The sequence below is a fragment of the Lepidochelys kempii genome, chromosome 7 (genome assembly GCF_965140265.1).
Source record: "Lepidochelys kempii isolate rLepKem1 chromosome 7, rLepKem1.hap2, whole genome shotgun sequence".
Taxonomy (NCBI): Eukaryota; Metazoa; Chordata; order Testudines; family Cheloniidae; genus Lepidochelys; species Lepidochelys kempii.
Genome location: NC_133262.1, coordinates 81,504,478 through 81,519,659, shown reverse-complemented (window position 1 = coordinate 81,519,659; position 15,182 = coordinate 81,504,478). Strand labels below are relative to the sequence as shown.

The 15,182-nt window shown below is 41.7% G+C and overlaps 1 protein-coding gene across 1 annotated transcript in view; it reads left to right on the top strand.

Annotated features, from left to right (window-relative positions):
• Window positions 1-15,182, top strand: part of HERC4 (HECT and RLD domain containing E3 ubiquitin protein ligase 4) — a 74,273-nt gene that overhangs the window by 55,816 nt on the left and 3,275 nt on the right. Inside the window, 5 exon segments of the mRNA XM_073353449.1 lie at window positions 255-421; window positions 1,184-1,250; window positions 1,758-1,840; window positions 5,573-5,756; window positions 7,433-7,535. Of these exon segments, the coding sequence (XP_073209550.1) occupies window positions 255-421; window positions 1,184-1,250; window positions 1,758-1,840; window positions 5,573-5,756; window positions 7,433-7,535 (604 nt within the window).

Below are 15,182 nucleotides of genomic sequence, written 5' to 3'. Positions count from 1 at the left end.
GGAATGGACATGAGCAACACACCTTGAACAGTTACAAAAGTTTAGGTAACCGTTTTTTCTCCTTGGATTTCAGTCTTTCTCGACTGGTTTAAAAACTTACCTGTTTTAACAATATCTATGAAATAAGATTATATTTTTATTTATAGGAAATGTAAATGAAATAGAATATAAACCTATTAAAAATCTGAACAGTTTTTCTTTTTTTAAGTTGACAAATGTTAACTCTTAACTCTTGTATTTTCTGTTCATCATAGACCTTTGAAGACAGTGACTTGTTCCATTTGATTGGTGTTGTCTGTGGGCTTGCAATATATAATTTTACTATTGTAGACCTTCATTTCCCCTTGGCTTTGTACAAGAAGCTGTTGAATAAGAAGCCTTCCCTAGATGACTTAAAAGAGTTAATGCCTGATGTTGGCAGGTGAGCTGATTATAAATAGAATGACAAGATAACCAGTGTATCATCTTTCTTATTAAATGCACGATGTAGCTTCCTGTAATGTACAAGGAATTGAATAAATAATATCTCAATAAATAGACAAAAAGCTCTAACTAGAATAATACAGTTAGGCTAAAAGTTGAGTTTGGATTTACACTACTGTTTTTTGACCCATAAACACATATTTCAGGTACTGAGATGAAGGATCAGGCTGCTATCATTCTGTTTCTCTCAGTACCCTGCCTCTTTTCTCATTCTGTGAGCCCTCTTGCTCCTTTCCAACTCCAAAATAAGAACCCTTTCACCTTGCTTCTAAAGTAGACAATTGGAAGCAATTTAGGCCGCCAGAAATGAAGGAAAAACAAGAAAATGTTCAATAAACTTTGTGCTGCATTACAACTGAAATGAAACATGAATCAGTGGAGGGTTTCTTAACTTTGCACTTCTGAATGCTAGTCATCTAAGTGAGAAATCCAAAGAAGATGACTGTAGACCAGTGGTTCCCACTGTAGACCAGTGGTTTCCGCCATTTGTGCAGGGAAAGCCCCTGGCGGGCCGGGCCGGTTATTTACCGGCGTCTGCAGGTAAACAAACCAGCCGGGTCCACCAGGGGCTTTCCCTGCACGAGCGGTGGAACAAGTTTGGGAACCACTGCTGTAGAAAGATATAGGACTGAGAACACTTACTCAACATATGTTAATTTTTCAATGCATCAAGATGAAGACTAAATTCATTGTTTTGCAGAAGTATGCAGCAGTTACTGGACTACCCAGAAGATGACATAGAGGAGACATTTTGTCTCAACTTTACAGTAAGCTTTTGAATTTTTTTAAAGTATTTTACGTGTAGCTTTAACTATCCATTATGATTGCCTCTAGCAGAATATATGTTACCAAAACCACTAGATGCTCTCCTATTAGAAGTTTGCATTCAGTTGGTATTTTAATATTAAGCTGATAGTGAACCACTGCCCAGGGCTGAGGGCAGGTCTACACTACAGCACTACATTGGTGCAGCTGCGCCTCTGTAGGGTATCTGGTGAAGGCATGCTATGCTGACAGGAGAGTGCTCTCCCGTTGGCATAATTACTCCACCTCGTCAAGAAGCGTAAGCTACATCAGTGGGAGATCTCCTGCCAATATATCACCTGTGTGAGCAGCACAAAACTTGCGTCTTTCGGGGAGAGGGTGCTTTTTTTGCACCCCTGAGCAACATAAGTTAGATCGACTTAGGCGGTAGTGTAGACCTGCCCTGTGCTGAGGGAAATGGTCTTTTGGAACAGTAGATTAAGTGTACTCTGCATTTTACTTTTAAACAGATCACTGTGGAAAATTTTGGAACAACAGAAGTAAAAGAGCTGGTTCCCAAAGGTGCTGACGTTCCTGTGGTCAAACAAAATAGGTAAATGAATTATAATGGTGCAGGTGTAGTGGTCAGGTAGTGCTTCAATTTTAGCCTGTTTCAGAAAGGTATATCTAGACTGCTAAACATAACTTGCTCTGATCCAGAAATTAGCATATTTGGTGGGGGGGGGAAGCTTTTATTTAACGTGATTAATTCTTCCAGCTGCTGAGAACATAATTCTTTCTGTAATTTATTAGTTGCTATTTGAAGTATGTTGTTTCAACTCGAATTTTTAACTTGAAAGCTATGTAGGGCCCATTTAGACAGTTCTCTTCATTTTATAAGGTTAGGTTGTTTGCTAAATACACCTCCCTAGGGAAGACAACTCATCTCTCTTAATAATGGTCATAGACTGCTAAATGGTTAACGTAAACAAAACTGCACTGATCTGCAAGGAACTTGAGTATAATTAGAATTTGCTGAGTAGCAATCAAAGCCTCCTTTTTTATGCAGTCTTTTAGCCTCCCCCAATTTGGGAAAGGTAATTCTGGGGACATCTTTTCCCTTTGCAGAAAAGTTGAATGAGTCTGATGGTAAGGATCTTGTAACATTCTCAGGCAGAGATTTTTGTCATTGAAGTGATGGATTCTATTACTTCTCTTTAAAACAAACTTTTTTTTATTAATTCCCATTCCACTCCTTTCAGTGTATTGGCAGATGGCGATGGCACCACTTTTCCCTTTGTTGAGGGCCCTGACTTAGTTACCAGTAATTTTTTTTTGCCCCCTGTCCATTCTCTCTCGCTCCTTCCCCTCGCACATATTTTTGTTTGTTCTTTTTTCCCCTTGGCTTTTTTGTGTATTTTCATTTTGCTTTAGTTTTTCTTTTTTGCATGCTCCTGTTTTTGCTTCCTTTTCACGGACAGGTGGAGCAGAGAACATGTTCCTTGAGACCATGACGTGCTTATAGCTGAACTGAGGTTGTGAGGACAGGGAAAATATGGTTGGCTGGGCAGATTGCTGCTTGAGCCTATAGTATTTAGTCCTTTCTGTGCCTGCTGACTCAGGAGAACAACAGTATCAGATATCCCATCCTGGACTCTCTTGACCTCATAGCTTGATATTTGGATGGGTGTCAGACTTAGAGCATTCATTCAAACTATTCATAATCACAGCAGAAAATGTTATCGAACCAAATAGAGGTGTCCCCCCCCCCCGCTCCCCCCCCCCCTCTGGGTGCAACAGAACCAATTATAATCAGGGCCAGCAGGTCTTGCTTCTATTTTAGACTGTGTTGTCACTGTCAAGACCAATCTTTCCGTTAGCTTGCTGTGAATCCGGCTAGAAGTAATCAGTACATTCCATCTGCCAGTAGATGACTCTTCTATTTTTACTCACCCAGTAACAACCAAATTCCTAAAGAGTCTGACTAGAATTTCCCCACCAGTAGTGAAGCCAGCGCCACAGTGGGATCTTACTCTCATACTTTCAACACTTAACAGGCCATCTTTCAAACCGATGGCCATGTTCTTGATGTCCCATCTTCTATGAAGGGTGCCTTCCGGAAGACCATTACATTGGCCAGGAGAAAAGGGGACCTGGAGGCCCTCATGGTCTACCTGCCATACACATACATTTCATAAAGAGAAGGTATCCCTTTGACTCCTCCCAAATTCATCCTGTAGGTAACTTCTGAGGTCTGCATAAACCAGTTGATTTGCTTTACTGGTATTCTTTGCCTCATGCCTCCAGCAAGTAGAGGAGACTTGGTTCTCTCGACATCAGATGAGCATTGGCATTCTACCTGCAAAGAGCGAAATCATTTAGAAAATAACCTAGATTATTTGTTGCTATAGCAGAGTGAGCATGGGGACAAGCGATATCTGCGCAGAGACTCTTTAAGTGAATTTCTGGCTGTATCCTCCTCTGCTGTCAGTTGGTGCATCTCCCTCCTCCAGATGGGTTGAGGGCCCTTTCCACTAGAGCACAGACAACCTCAGTAGCATTTCTTTAAGAAGTCCCTCTGCTAGACATTTGTAAGGGAGCAACCTGGAATTCCATCTGCACTTTCAAGAAGTATTATGCGTTGCTACAAGCCTCTTCTGCTGATGCAGCCTCTGGAATTGCAGTGTTACAGGCATCTGTACTCCTGCATCCTCATACCTCCCTTCCTATTTGACTACTGCTTGCCAGTCACCCACCTGTGAAATACTCATAGGGACCAGCATTCTCACCTGTCACTAGAGGTTCTTTGAGATGTGTGGTCCAGATCCATATACCACTACTTGCCTTCCTTCCCCTCTGCTTCAGACACTACTGGATTTGTAGTAGAGAAGGAACTGGAGAGGTAGTTGCTCTGCACCTCCCCTTGTACCACTGGTATCGAGCACAAGGAGGTCCAGGGTGCAGGCACAGACCAACAGACATTATTTTCAAGATTTTCTGGTCTGAGATGCATGTGCTTGTATACCCATGCGTAGAATACAGATAGAGACCACACATTTTGAAAAAATCTCCAGTTACAGGTGAGTAGCCTCCTTCTTTTTTTTTTTTTTTTTTTTCTTTAAATTCTTGGCTGATAGTAAAGGATCACTATGGTGCTGCCAGTATTTGTGGGATTTCATTGTTAAGGAAGTACCTGTTGTTTCATGAAGATGTCTATTCACTTTTTTTGTTTTCCTGCTTAATTGTTGTATATTTACATGAATTGGAAGCATACCAAGAGATTCAGGTACTGCCTGAAGTGTACTGGGAAGGTGTGTGCCTTATCAATAATTGTTAGTACTGATTATCATCTGACACTGACAGTGTTTTAAGAGTTTTTTTTCAGTCCTGTATCATTTAGCACCCTTTATTTTCCTTTGTATGGCAATCTCAATTACAATCTTAATAATATTGTGAATATTGCAGCAACATTACCTAGCAAAAGGTAGCATTGTAAAAATTTGCATGGCAACCACCCAAACAAATGCCAGGCTGTTTGCAAGGTGCATTCAAATGATCCTTCTGAGATAAATGATGACCCTGATAAAACATAAAAATACTATGGATTTCCCTAAAGAAAATGTATTGGTAATCTGCTAACAGAAATAATGGCAGCATGATTGAACCACTTAATGCTGACTAGACTGGTGTAAAAATATTCTCAGTCAAAAGTAAACTAGTAAGTTATTGGGTTTTTGCCATGTGTACTTGAGTGCAAACATTTCAAGTATCTTGTCTGAAATGTTCATGCTCGTTAGTAACAAGGAGTAGTTCTCTTAGTCAAACTATTTTCCCTAACCGTAATTAACCCTTTCTGTCTGACCCAGACACTATACAGAACATAAGATGTCCATGAGAGTTATGAATTTGTCTTCCAACACTGAGCATACACAATCACTCCCTAAAACTGAAAATAATCCTTTTTAGTAAAGGAACAACAGTGACTTGAATAATTAGTTTCAGACCACTATACTGTGAATCAGCATTTTAAGAGGCAGTGCAAGTCTTCTGAAGAGCCAATTCATTGTGGAGGGTACAAATAATTAAAAGGCTCATGTTGTCTGAAATTCATTATTTAATGTTCTTTGTCCAGTCCATACTCTCTCAGTTTTGGGAAGATTTGAATTCATGCTCTGCTCATGGTCAAAGGATCTTCATTGTGGCCATAGCAAAGACCATAGGCAGAAAACAGTATCTTAAAAATTAGAATTTTGTGCTAAGTTGACCATTGATTTATTTATAGAAGAATGGTGCTTAAATATCTTCAGTTTTTTAAAATGTGTTTGCTTTTGTCTTCACTCTACAGGCAAGAATTTGTAGATGCCTATGTGGATTATATCTTCAGTAAATCAGTGGCTTCCTTATTTGATGCATTCCATGCAGGCTTTCATAAGGTGTGTGGTGGTAAAGTTCTTCAGCTCTTCCAGCCCAGTGAGCTGCAGGCGATGGTGATTGGGAACACAAATTATGATTGGAAAGAACTGGAGAAGGTAAGTGCTAGTTTAGTTAGAGTACATTAAATTGGTATACATTTAAAATGCAAAAGCAAAACACTTGATGGTATTGCCTCTCCAGCACTTCCTGCCCCCACATTCCTATGCTGAAGTTAAGCTTTCCAGTTCCCCTAAAGATGAGGTAACAGAATTTTGCTAACAGTAAATGGAGTCTCTTTAATTTCTACAGATTCATCCTCACCCTTAATGTTTCATATCTGATCTCTCTAAAATCTCTTGGACAAACGTTGCGGAGAACTGAGAGAGAACCATATATATTAAATTTTTAAGGGGAAAAAGTTAACAAAAAATATGTTTAATACATGAACTTTTGTGTTCAAAGAATTTAAGTTTAAGGGTCTCTGGTGGTTTCACACATCTCTTGTTTGAATGATAGTTCCATCTACTCCAAAAACCATCACAGAGCTCCATTTACTGGCAGGTGACCTAGATGTGAGTTCTGTTGTTGGGGTTTTTTTTATAGTGCCCCTTATTATCTAGACACACAAACCATTAGGAATTTTCCTTATTATAATATGCAACGCATTAGTCAACAAGTGGCCAAATATATTTTAGTGCATGGGTGTGATGACAAGGTTTGTGTAGTCCAAAACAAGTTATATATTCTGAATTACTTTTGTGTGTTGCCTTATGAAGTCATGCAGGCAGAAAGGAACTTATAAAACACCTGGATAAACATTTTAAAATATTTTAAACTGAAAAAAGGTCCATTTCGTTTTTTGGACTATAAATCCTTAAAATATCTTCTGAACATTACACAAGTTCCATTTGTGTTGTTTGGTATCACAAGAACCCTGCTGTGTGGAATTTCCTTCCTATTCCAGTGCCATTCATTTTCTTTTCTTTCAAGTCTCTCCCTATAAATCCACAAATACTAATCCATGCCATTAATGAATGGGGACAGTAGTTTTGTAGTATTAAAAACAATAGCTCTAATATAGAACCTTCCACTAGGTCTCCTAGTTCATTTTGTGTTTTTTGGTGATGAAGAGGTGCCTATCCCTGAACTCTGTGTACCATGGCTGAGAACAGTAGATGTTAACAAGTAGTAATACACCTATATTTCATAGACTTCTCATGTGATGCTACAAATCCTGCTTATATTGATAAAGTAATAGAAAAAGACACCCAGTTTTAGTGTTCAGTGTAGTAGATGTATACTTTATTGGGAAGGCATTAGGATTTTTGTTTAGAAGCTAGGATTTTTCAGTAAATGCACACAAGAAATTTCTTAACTTTCAGAAGGATCCCAAAGTCCTTTGAGTCACTGTACATCCACTACTGAAATGCGGTGGTGATTAAACAATGTTACTGTGTACAGTCAATAAATAATAATGTATTCAACAAAGTGCAAGAGGCATTTATATAGGCAGAGTGTAAATACCCTGATTAGAATTTACTGGTGTTAGAATCATTTTAGTGGTAGGATGTTACCTGGTATCCAGTGTGGGGAAAAAACATTATCTTTAGAGGTAAAAACATAAAGTAAACTTTGGTGAAAAAAATAAAAATGCATATAGAACAATGACATTTGTAGTTTTGAATAACTCAGTAGCAATGTGTTGTCTCTTTCTACATACAGTATTTACATATTCACAGTGTCCTGATATTTTGTGAATTTGACTAATACTCACATGTTTTGGTCACTTCAGAACACAGAATATAAAGGAGAATACTGGGCAGACCATCCTACAATTAAAATCTTTTGGGATGTTTTTCACGAATTACCACTGGAAAAGAAAAAGCAGTTTCTGTGTAAGTATTTGAAACTAGTCTATGAAAATAGGAAACCTAGTAGGATTACTGTAGCTTGATGGTTTTCTAGAAGGGGACAAAACAAATTATACCTAATTTTAATAACTAATAATTATATCTACCTACTTTTTAAGGTGAATGCATCATGGGAGTTTTTGTCAATAACTTTGTGTGTGAGTCTTGTAAGGTCACAAAAGGGTTGAGTTGTGGGGCTCTGGGTTGGTATTTGGATGGCTGTGGTCACGTTTGGTTAGTTGTTGGGTAGTCACCAACGGCAACCAATCTATTGTACTTCATTAGTTGGTGAGTGGATGGTAGACAATGATAATCGTGTAGCTTGTTCTGGATTTCCTTATTTGAATGACCCTTTAATCACTTCATAGTGGCCAACAGGGTAGAGCAGCACTGCCATGCACTTTGGTATTTATTTATTTATTTATTTAATATGTAGGCCATGGCATTCACCACTGGATTCACCAAGTCTTGATAAGTGGTTTTATTTTGGATGGTGGATAGCCTGGTTAATTCAGACTGTTCTCATTGCTTTGCTGATGCAAGTACCTCCCCAGTGAAGAAATTTCAGGTTACTTTACAGAAAAAAATCAAGCACATTCCGATAGAACTGTTTACACACTTCTCTCTCCTCATGCAGTATTGCTACAGCTGTGACCAGTTGAAGTGCTCGCTCTGGAGCACCTGTGGTTTTGTAGCAGAGCTCTCAGCAGGACATTTTTCAAGAAAGCCCTTGTTGGTTTCCTCATTCACTTAATGATCTATAATAGTCCAGATTTGTTGCTCTTCATAATATGTTGCAGTGCTCAACTTTTTGAACAGGTTCTTGGGGAAATCTGAGGTGGCTGGATTATTATTCATGGCAGTCAGTAAACTTAAAATAATTGCAAACGGCTGAAATCCCCAATCTCATTTGTCCAATAAATCTAGGAATTTTGTACATCCCGGAATAGGCTCCTTTTCATTACCTCCAAGACTTAATTTTTTCTTAGGTGGAAATATAATTTGATATCACTTGATTGTAAACGCTAAAAGATTGTAGCTATAGGCGAATAATGGAAAACCTATCCAATAATTTCCTTTCTGCTTGTAGTATCTGCCACAGTTTTGCTACGTGTTAGCTATTTCCCTCCGGTGTGCAGTTTTGGAGGTGGTTCAAAGCTGCAGCACAGCTTGTTCTGACCCTTTCTCTGGCTGCTGCCAGATGATTCTTTCTAAAGCTGGGTAAAAACTTGTGGAAAACGGTGACAATAATTCCAATGTCAACCAAGTAACGACACACAGAAGACCTTGCTTATAAGGTAATGTATACAAATAAAATGTTGATCATCAGCTGATGAGCAATCCAGGATGGGTAGAATTGTGCAGGAGACATAGCTAGCAGAAAGAAACTTACTGGATAAGAAACTTTCCATTCTGCAGCCCAGAATCTTCCGCAGTTCTGCTATGCAAGGGTAGGGGAGGGTAAGAAAACAAACAAAAGGAATGAGGGGGGGAAGCCCCTCCCTTTTTACAGCATTGCTCAAGCAGCAAGGTTATTACTGGAACACTGCCTCCAGCACCTTCCTGCCAAAGGAGGCCTCTTCAGAAGGTTAAATCCAGTCTACAACATCTGATAAAGATGTTAACCAGTGACCATGTTGCTGCTTTGGAGATCTCTGTGATGGAAGCATGTGCTCTTTCGGCCCACAAGGTTGCGATTGGTCTTGTGGAGTGCACCTTGGTTCTTTCTGGGACAGGAACATTGGCTGCCTTGTATGTCTCATCAATATGTAGTTTGATCCATCTAGCATGGAGAGCTTGGAGACTGAATCCTTGAGACTCTGGATGGAAGGAGATAAGCAGAACGTCTGACTTCCTTGTGGGTTCTGTATGCTTGATGTAAATTTTCAATGCTTTTCTGACATTTAAAGTGTGCCACAGCTTCTCAGTTAGGTACTGTGGCTTCAGACATAATGGGAGGGACATTTCCCTGCAAGGCATGGAAAAGAGAGTTTACCTTTGGCAAGACCATTTCTGAATCCTTAGCACCACCTTATCATGAAACATGCAGTAAGTTTCATGCACAGATAAGGTGCCCATTCTGAAACTTGTCAGGCAGTTGTGATAGCCATCAGAAAATAGGTTTTGAGGGAGAGGTAAAATGGTTATGCAGAAATCAAGTCCAAAAGGATGAGTGGTTAGGGCTGTCAACACCCGGAGTAGATCCTATTCAGAAAAGATGAGTTTGACTGCTGGTTTGGCCAATATGACTGCTCTGAGGAACCTGGATACCTGAGGGTTCTTGACCAGGGAGCCTGAATATCCTGCGAACAGTAAAATACTGAGGCCTACACCTGGCACATAATGATGCTTGGCTGAAGTTCCTTTATCATTCCTTCTTGAAGGAAGTCTAGAATAAATTGAATCCTGGGATGCTGTGAGTTTGCTCTGTGCTCTTGACAACGAAAGGCTGAATTTACTCCAGATGGATGGGTAGGCTTTTAGAGTGGAAGTTCTCCTAGAAGAGAGTGAAGTCCCTATCACTTTGTAAGATAGGCTGAGTATGGCTAATACTTCCCTTTTCACTAGCCAGGCTGTTAGATGAAGATGGTCTGGTCTGGATGGAAGAATGGTCCTTGGTAAAGAATGGTAGTTGCAGTGGAGGTTCCAGCTGTAGTTCTGTTAGGTTGGAGAACCAGGGTATCCCTGGCCAGTGTGGGAGTTAACACTTATCACCTTTACATCCTCTGACCTTCTGTTTGGATCATTTTCCCTGTGAGAGGAAAGGGTGGGAAAGCATATAGCAGGGCCTGTGGCCATCTGTGTGACAGAGCATCTGTCCTCCTAGAAAGAAAAGGAGGACTTGTGGCACCTTAGAGACTAACCAATTTATTTGAGCATGAGCTTTCGTGAGCTACAGCTCACTTCATCGGATGCATACCGTGGAAACTGCAGCAGACATTATATACACACAGAGATCATGAAACAATACCTCCTCCCACCCCACTCTCCTGCTGGTAATAGCTTATCTAAAGTGATCATCAAGTTGGGTCATTTCCAGCACAAATCCAGGTTTTCTCACCCTCCACCCCACCACACACAAACTTACTCTCCTGCTGGTAATAGCCCACCCAAAGTGACAACTCTCTTCACAATGTGCATGATAATCAAGGTGGGCCATTTCCTGCACAAATCCAGGCTTTCTCACCCCCCCCACCCCCATACATACACAAACTCACTCTCCTGTGTGTGCGGGGGTGGAGGGTGAGAGAACCTGGATTTGTGCTGGAAATGGCCCAACTTGATGATCACTTTAGATAAGCTATTACCAGCAGGAGAGTGGGGTGGGAGGAGGTATTGTTTCATGATCTCTGTGTGTATATAATGTCTGCTGCAGTTTCCACGGTATGCATCCGATGAAGTGAGCTGTAGCTCACGAAAGCTCATGCTCAAATAAATTGGTTAGTCTCTAAGGTGCCACAAGTACTGCTTTTCTTTTTGCGAATACAGACTAACACGGCTGTTACTCTGAAACCTGTCCTCCTAGACTTAGGGTCTGCTTCCCTGGTGAAGTATTTTGGCCGCTTTGTATTCTTGTGATTAGCCAACAGATCAACTGATTAAACTAAATGTCCTGTGAGATCAGGTTGAAGATTTCCTGGTTTTAGGCACAATTTTGAGTTGCTGACATTGTGCTGGCTGAGCCAGTCTGCCTTTTGGTTCAGTTCCCCTTGTATGTGGATTGCCTTTAGGGAGAGGAGAATCATTTCTGCCCATTCCATTTTCTCCACCACTTCTGCATGTAGAGCTGCAGCCCTTGTCCCTCCTTGGTTGTTTTATATATGCAGCTGTTGTCAGCCTGGGGACATGATTTCCATCCACGTGGTTCTTGAATCTTGGAAGAGTTAGTTTGACTGCCCTGAGTTCTAAGAGATAGATGCTGTAGTTCATTTGTCTGCGGTTTCAGATGCCTCATACCCTTCTAGGTCACAGATGTACTCCCCATCCCTTCATGCAGGCATCAGTGGTGAGAACCTACGGGTCTTGAAAGCATATGGAAAGAACCTTGAGGATGTTTCCCCAGACTTTCCACCATATCAGGGAGTTGAGGACCTGTTTTGGACATGTAAGTGAAGTTGCCTGAGTTTGGGGGCGTAGTCCCATGTTTTCAGAAGAAAAGTGTGAAGGCACCTGATGTGTGATTTTTGCCAGTGGGTAACTCCTATGCATGAGACCAGGAGGCTCAGTAGCTGAGGGCAGGGAACAGTAGGTGAGCTCTTTCACTTGGCCAGTGTGGATATCAGATTCTGAATCTTCTGGAATCTGTTTACTGATCGGTACAGCTGTGCTGTTGAAGTATCTATTTCCACACCCAGATGAATTATTCTTGTTAAGGGGTTCAAGGAACTTTACTTCATGTTTATTATGAATTCGTGTGCTTGCAGGAGATCCAGAGTCTGAAATGTGGTACTGTGCGCTACCGTCTGGGATGGGGCTCTGATTAAGGAGTCATCAAAAAGAGGGTACAGGTGAATACCCTGGGACCTGACTCTGGCTATGGTCACCACCAGCATCATCATAAATACCATGGGGGCTGATAAGACACCGATTGGAAGTGTTAGGTACTAATAGTGATTCGTGATATAAGCAGCAAATCTCAGAAGCCTGCAGGGGCACACCGGAATGTGAAGGAATGCATCTGCCAAATAGATTGAGGTTAGGAAGTGCCCTGACACAGGGATATAGCTATCAGTTAGTTAGTTTCCATCTGGAACTTAATTTTCCTTATTTGTTTGTTGAGCCTTTTGAAGTTGAGGATGGCCTTGACTCCTCTAATGTGTACTTCTGAGCAATGACGAAGGTGGAGTAAAACCCTAATCAATGCTCTCCTGTGGAAACTCCTCCTATTGCTGTATGGCCAGAAGTTGGGAGATCTTGTTCTGGACCAGCTTGCACTTTTGCAGGGTTGCGGGAGGTTGGATGAAGAAGGGATGGGGTGGAGCCCTTTGCTCAAGAGGGTATTCCTGGAACACACTTACCTTTCTGTGATTAAAACAAACCATTTATCTGGAAAATGGAAAATCCTGCTGCTCAGGCCTGGGTGGAGGCACATTTGCTTGTTGTCGTAAAGGGCTTTTGAAGGTTGCAGGAGCTCCTCTAGATTTTCCTCTTGTTCCTTGGTTCCAAGGTTTTCCCTTGACGTATCTGTATCTAGTTTTCTCTGAAACCTCCATGAGGAAGATGGATAAAAGGAGCGTATCTGGGGTTTGTAGTGGTTTGGAGTCCCTTCTTGGAATACTAAGTTGAGTAGGGAAGGACTATTCGGTTTTAGTCACATTTTCAGTCACTGTCTTGTCCAGTTTTTCTCTGAAGAAGAGAGATATTGTGAATGTAGAAGAACCCGGGAAATGTTTGAAGTGTCTACTTTCAAGAGACAAAGCCATGTGTGTCTCCTGGCAGTGGAGCTAGATGCCACGATCCTGGCAGAAAACCTCATAGTATCCAATAACACATCTGCCATTAATGCTGTTGCTTAAGAGATTTTCTTAAGTATAGACTTAGTAAGTTTGGTTTCTGATCTTAAAGGGCTTTCAGGTCATAGAATCATAGAATAGAATCATAGAATATCAGGGTTGGAAGGGACTTCAGGAGGTCATCTAGTCCAACCCCCTGCTCAAAGCAGGACCAATCCCCAACTAAATCGTCCCAGCCAGGGCTTTGTCAAGCCTGACCTTAAAAACTTCTAAGGAAGGAGATTCCACCACCGCCCTAGGTAACGCATTCCAGTATTTCACCACCCTCCTAGTGAAAAAGTTTTTCCTAATATCCAACCTAAACCTCCCCCACTGCAACTTGAGACCATTACTCCTTGTTCCATCATCAGCTACCACTGAGAACAGTCTAGATCCACCCTCTTTGGAACCCCCTTTCAGGTAGTTGAAAGCAGCTATCAAATCCCCCCTCATTCTTCTCTTCCGCAGACTAAACAATCCCAGTTCCCTCAGCCTCTCCTCATAAGTCATGTGTTCCAGTCCCCTAATCATTTTTGTTGCCCTCCGCTGGACTCTTTCCAATTTTTCCACATCCTTCTTGTAGTGTGGGGCCCAAAACTGGACACAGTACTCCAGATGAGGCCTCACCAATGTCGAATAGAGGGGAATGATCACGTCCCTCGATCTGCTGGCAATGCCCCTACATATAATCCCAAAATGCCATTGGCCTTCTTGGCAACAAGGGCACACTGACTCATATCCAGCTTCTCGTCCACTGTAACCCCTAGGTCCTTTTCTGCAGAACTGCTGCCGAGCCATTTGGTCCCTAGTCTGTAGCAGTGCATGGGATTCTTCCGTCCTAAGTGCAGGACTCTGCATTTGTCCTTGTTGAACCTCATCAGATTTCTTTTGGCCCAATCCTCTAATTTGTCTAGGGCTCTCTGTATCCTCTCCCTACCCTCCAGCGTATCTACCTCTCCTCCCAGTTTCGTGTCATCTGCAAACTTGCTGAGGGTGCAATCCACACCATCCTCCAGATCATTAATGAAGATATTGAACAAAACCGGCCCGAGGACCAACCCTTGGGGCACTCCACTTGATACCGGCTGCCAACTAGACATGGAGCCATTGATCACTACCCGTTGAGCCTGACAATCTAGTCAACTTTCTATCCACCTTATCGTCCATTCATCCAGCCCATACTTCTTTAACTTGCTGACAAGAATACTGTGGGAGACCATGTCAAAAGATTTGCTAAAGTCAAGGAACAACACGTCCACCGCTTTCCCCTCATCCACAGAGCCAGTTATCTCGTCGTAGAAGGCATTTAGATTAGTCAGGCATGACTTGCCCTTGGTGAATCCATGCTGACTCTTCCTGATCACTTTCCTCTCCTCTAAGTGCTTCAGAATTTATTCAGAATTGATGATTTTTTCCAGGGACTGAGGTGAGGCTGACTGGCCTGTAGTTCCCAGGATCCTCCTCCTTCCCTTTTTTAAAGATGGGCACTACATTAGCCTTTTTCCAGTCATCCGGGACTTCACCCGATCGCCATGAGTTTTCAAAGATAATGGCCAATTGCTCTGCAATCACATCTGCCAACTCCTTTTGCACTCTCGGATGCAGCGGCCCCATGGACTTGTGCTCGTCCAGCTTTTCTAAATCGTCCCGAACCACTTCTTTCTCCACAGAGGGCTGGTCACCTCCTCCCCATGCTGTGCTGCCCCATGCAGTAGTATGGGAGCTGACCTGGTTTGTGAAGACAGAGGCAAAAAAAGCATTGAGTACATTAGCTTTTTCCACATCCTCTGTCACTAGGTTGCCTGCCTCATTCAGTAAGGGGCCCACACTTTCCTTGACTTTCTTCTTGTTGATAACATACCTGAAGAAACCCTTCTTGTTACTCTTAACATCTCTCACTAGCTGCAACTCCAGGTGTGATTTGGCCTTCCTGATTTCACTCCTGCATGCCCGAGCAATATTTTTATATTCTTCCCTGGTCATTTGTCCAATCTTTCACTTCTTGTAAGCTTCTTTTTTGTGTTTAAGATCAGCAAGGATTTCACTGTTAAGCCAAGCTGGTCGCCTGCCATATTTACTATTCTTTCTACACATCGGGATGGTTTGTCCCTGTAACCTCAATGAGGATTCTTTAAAATAC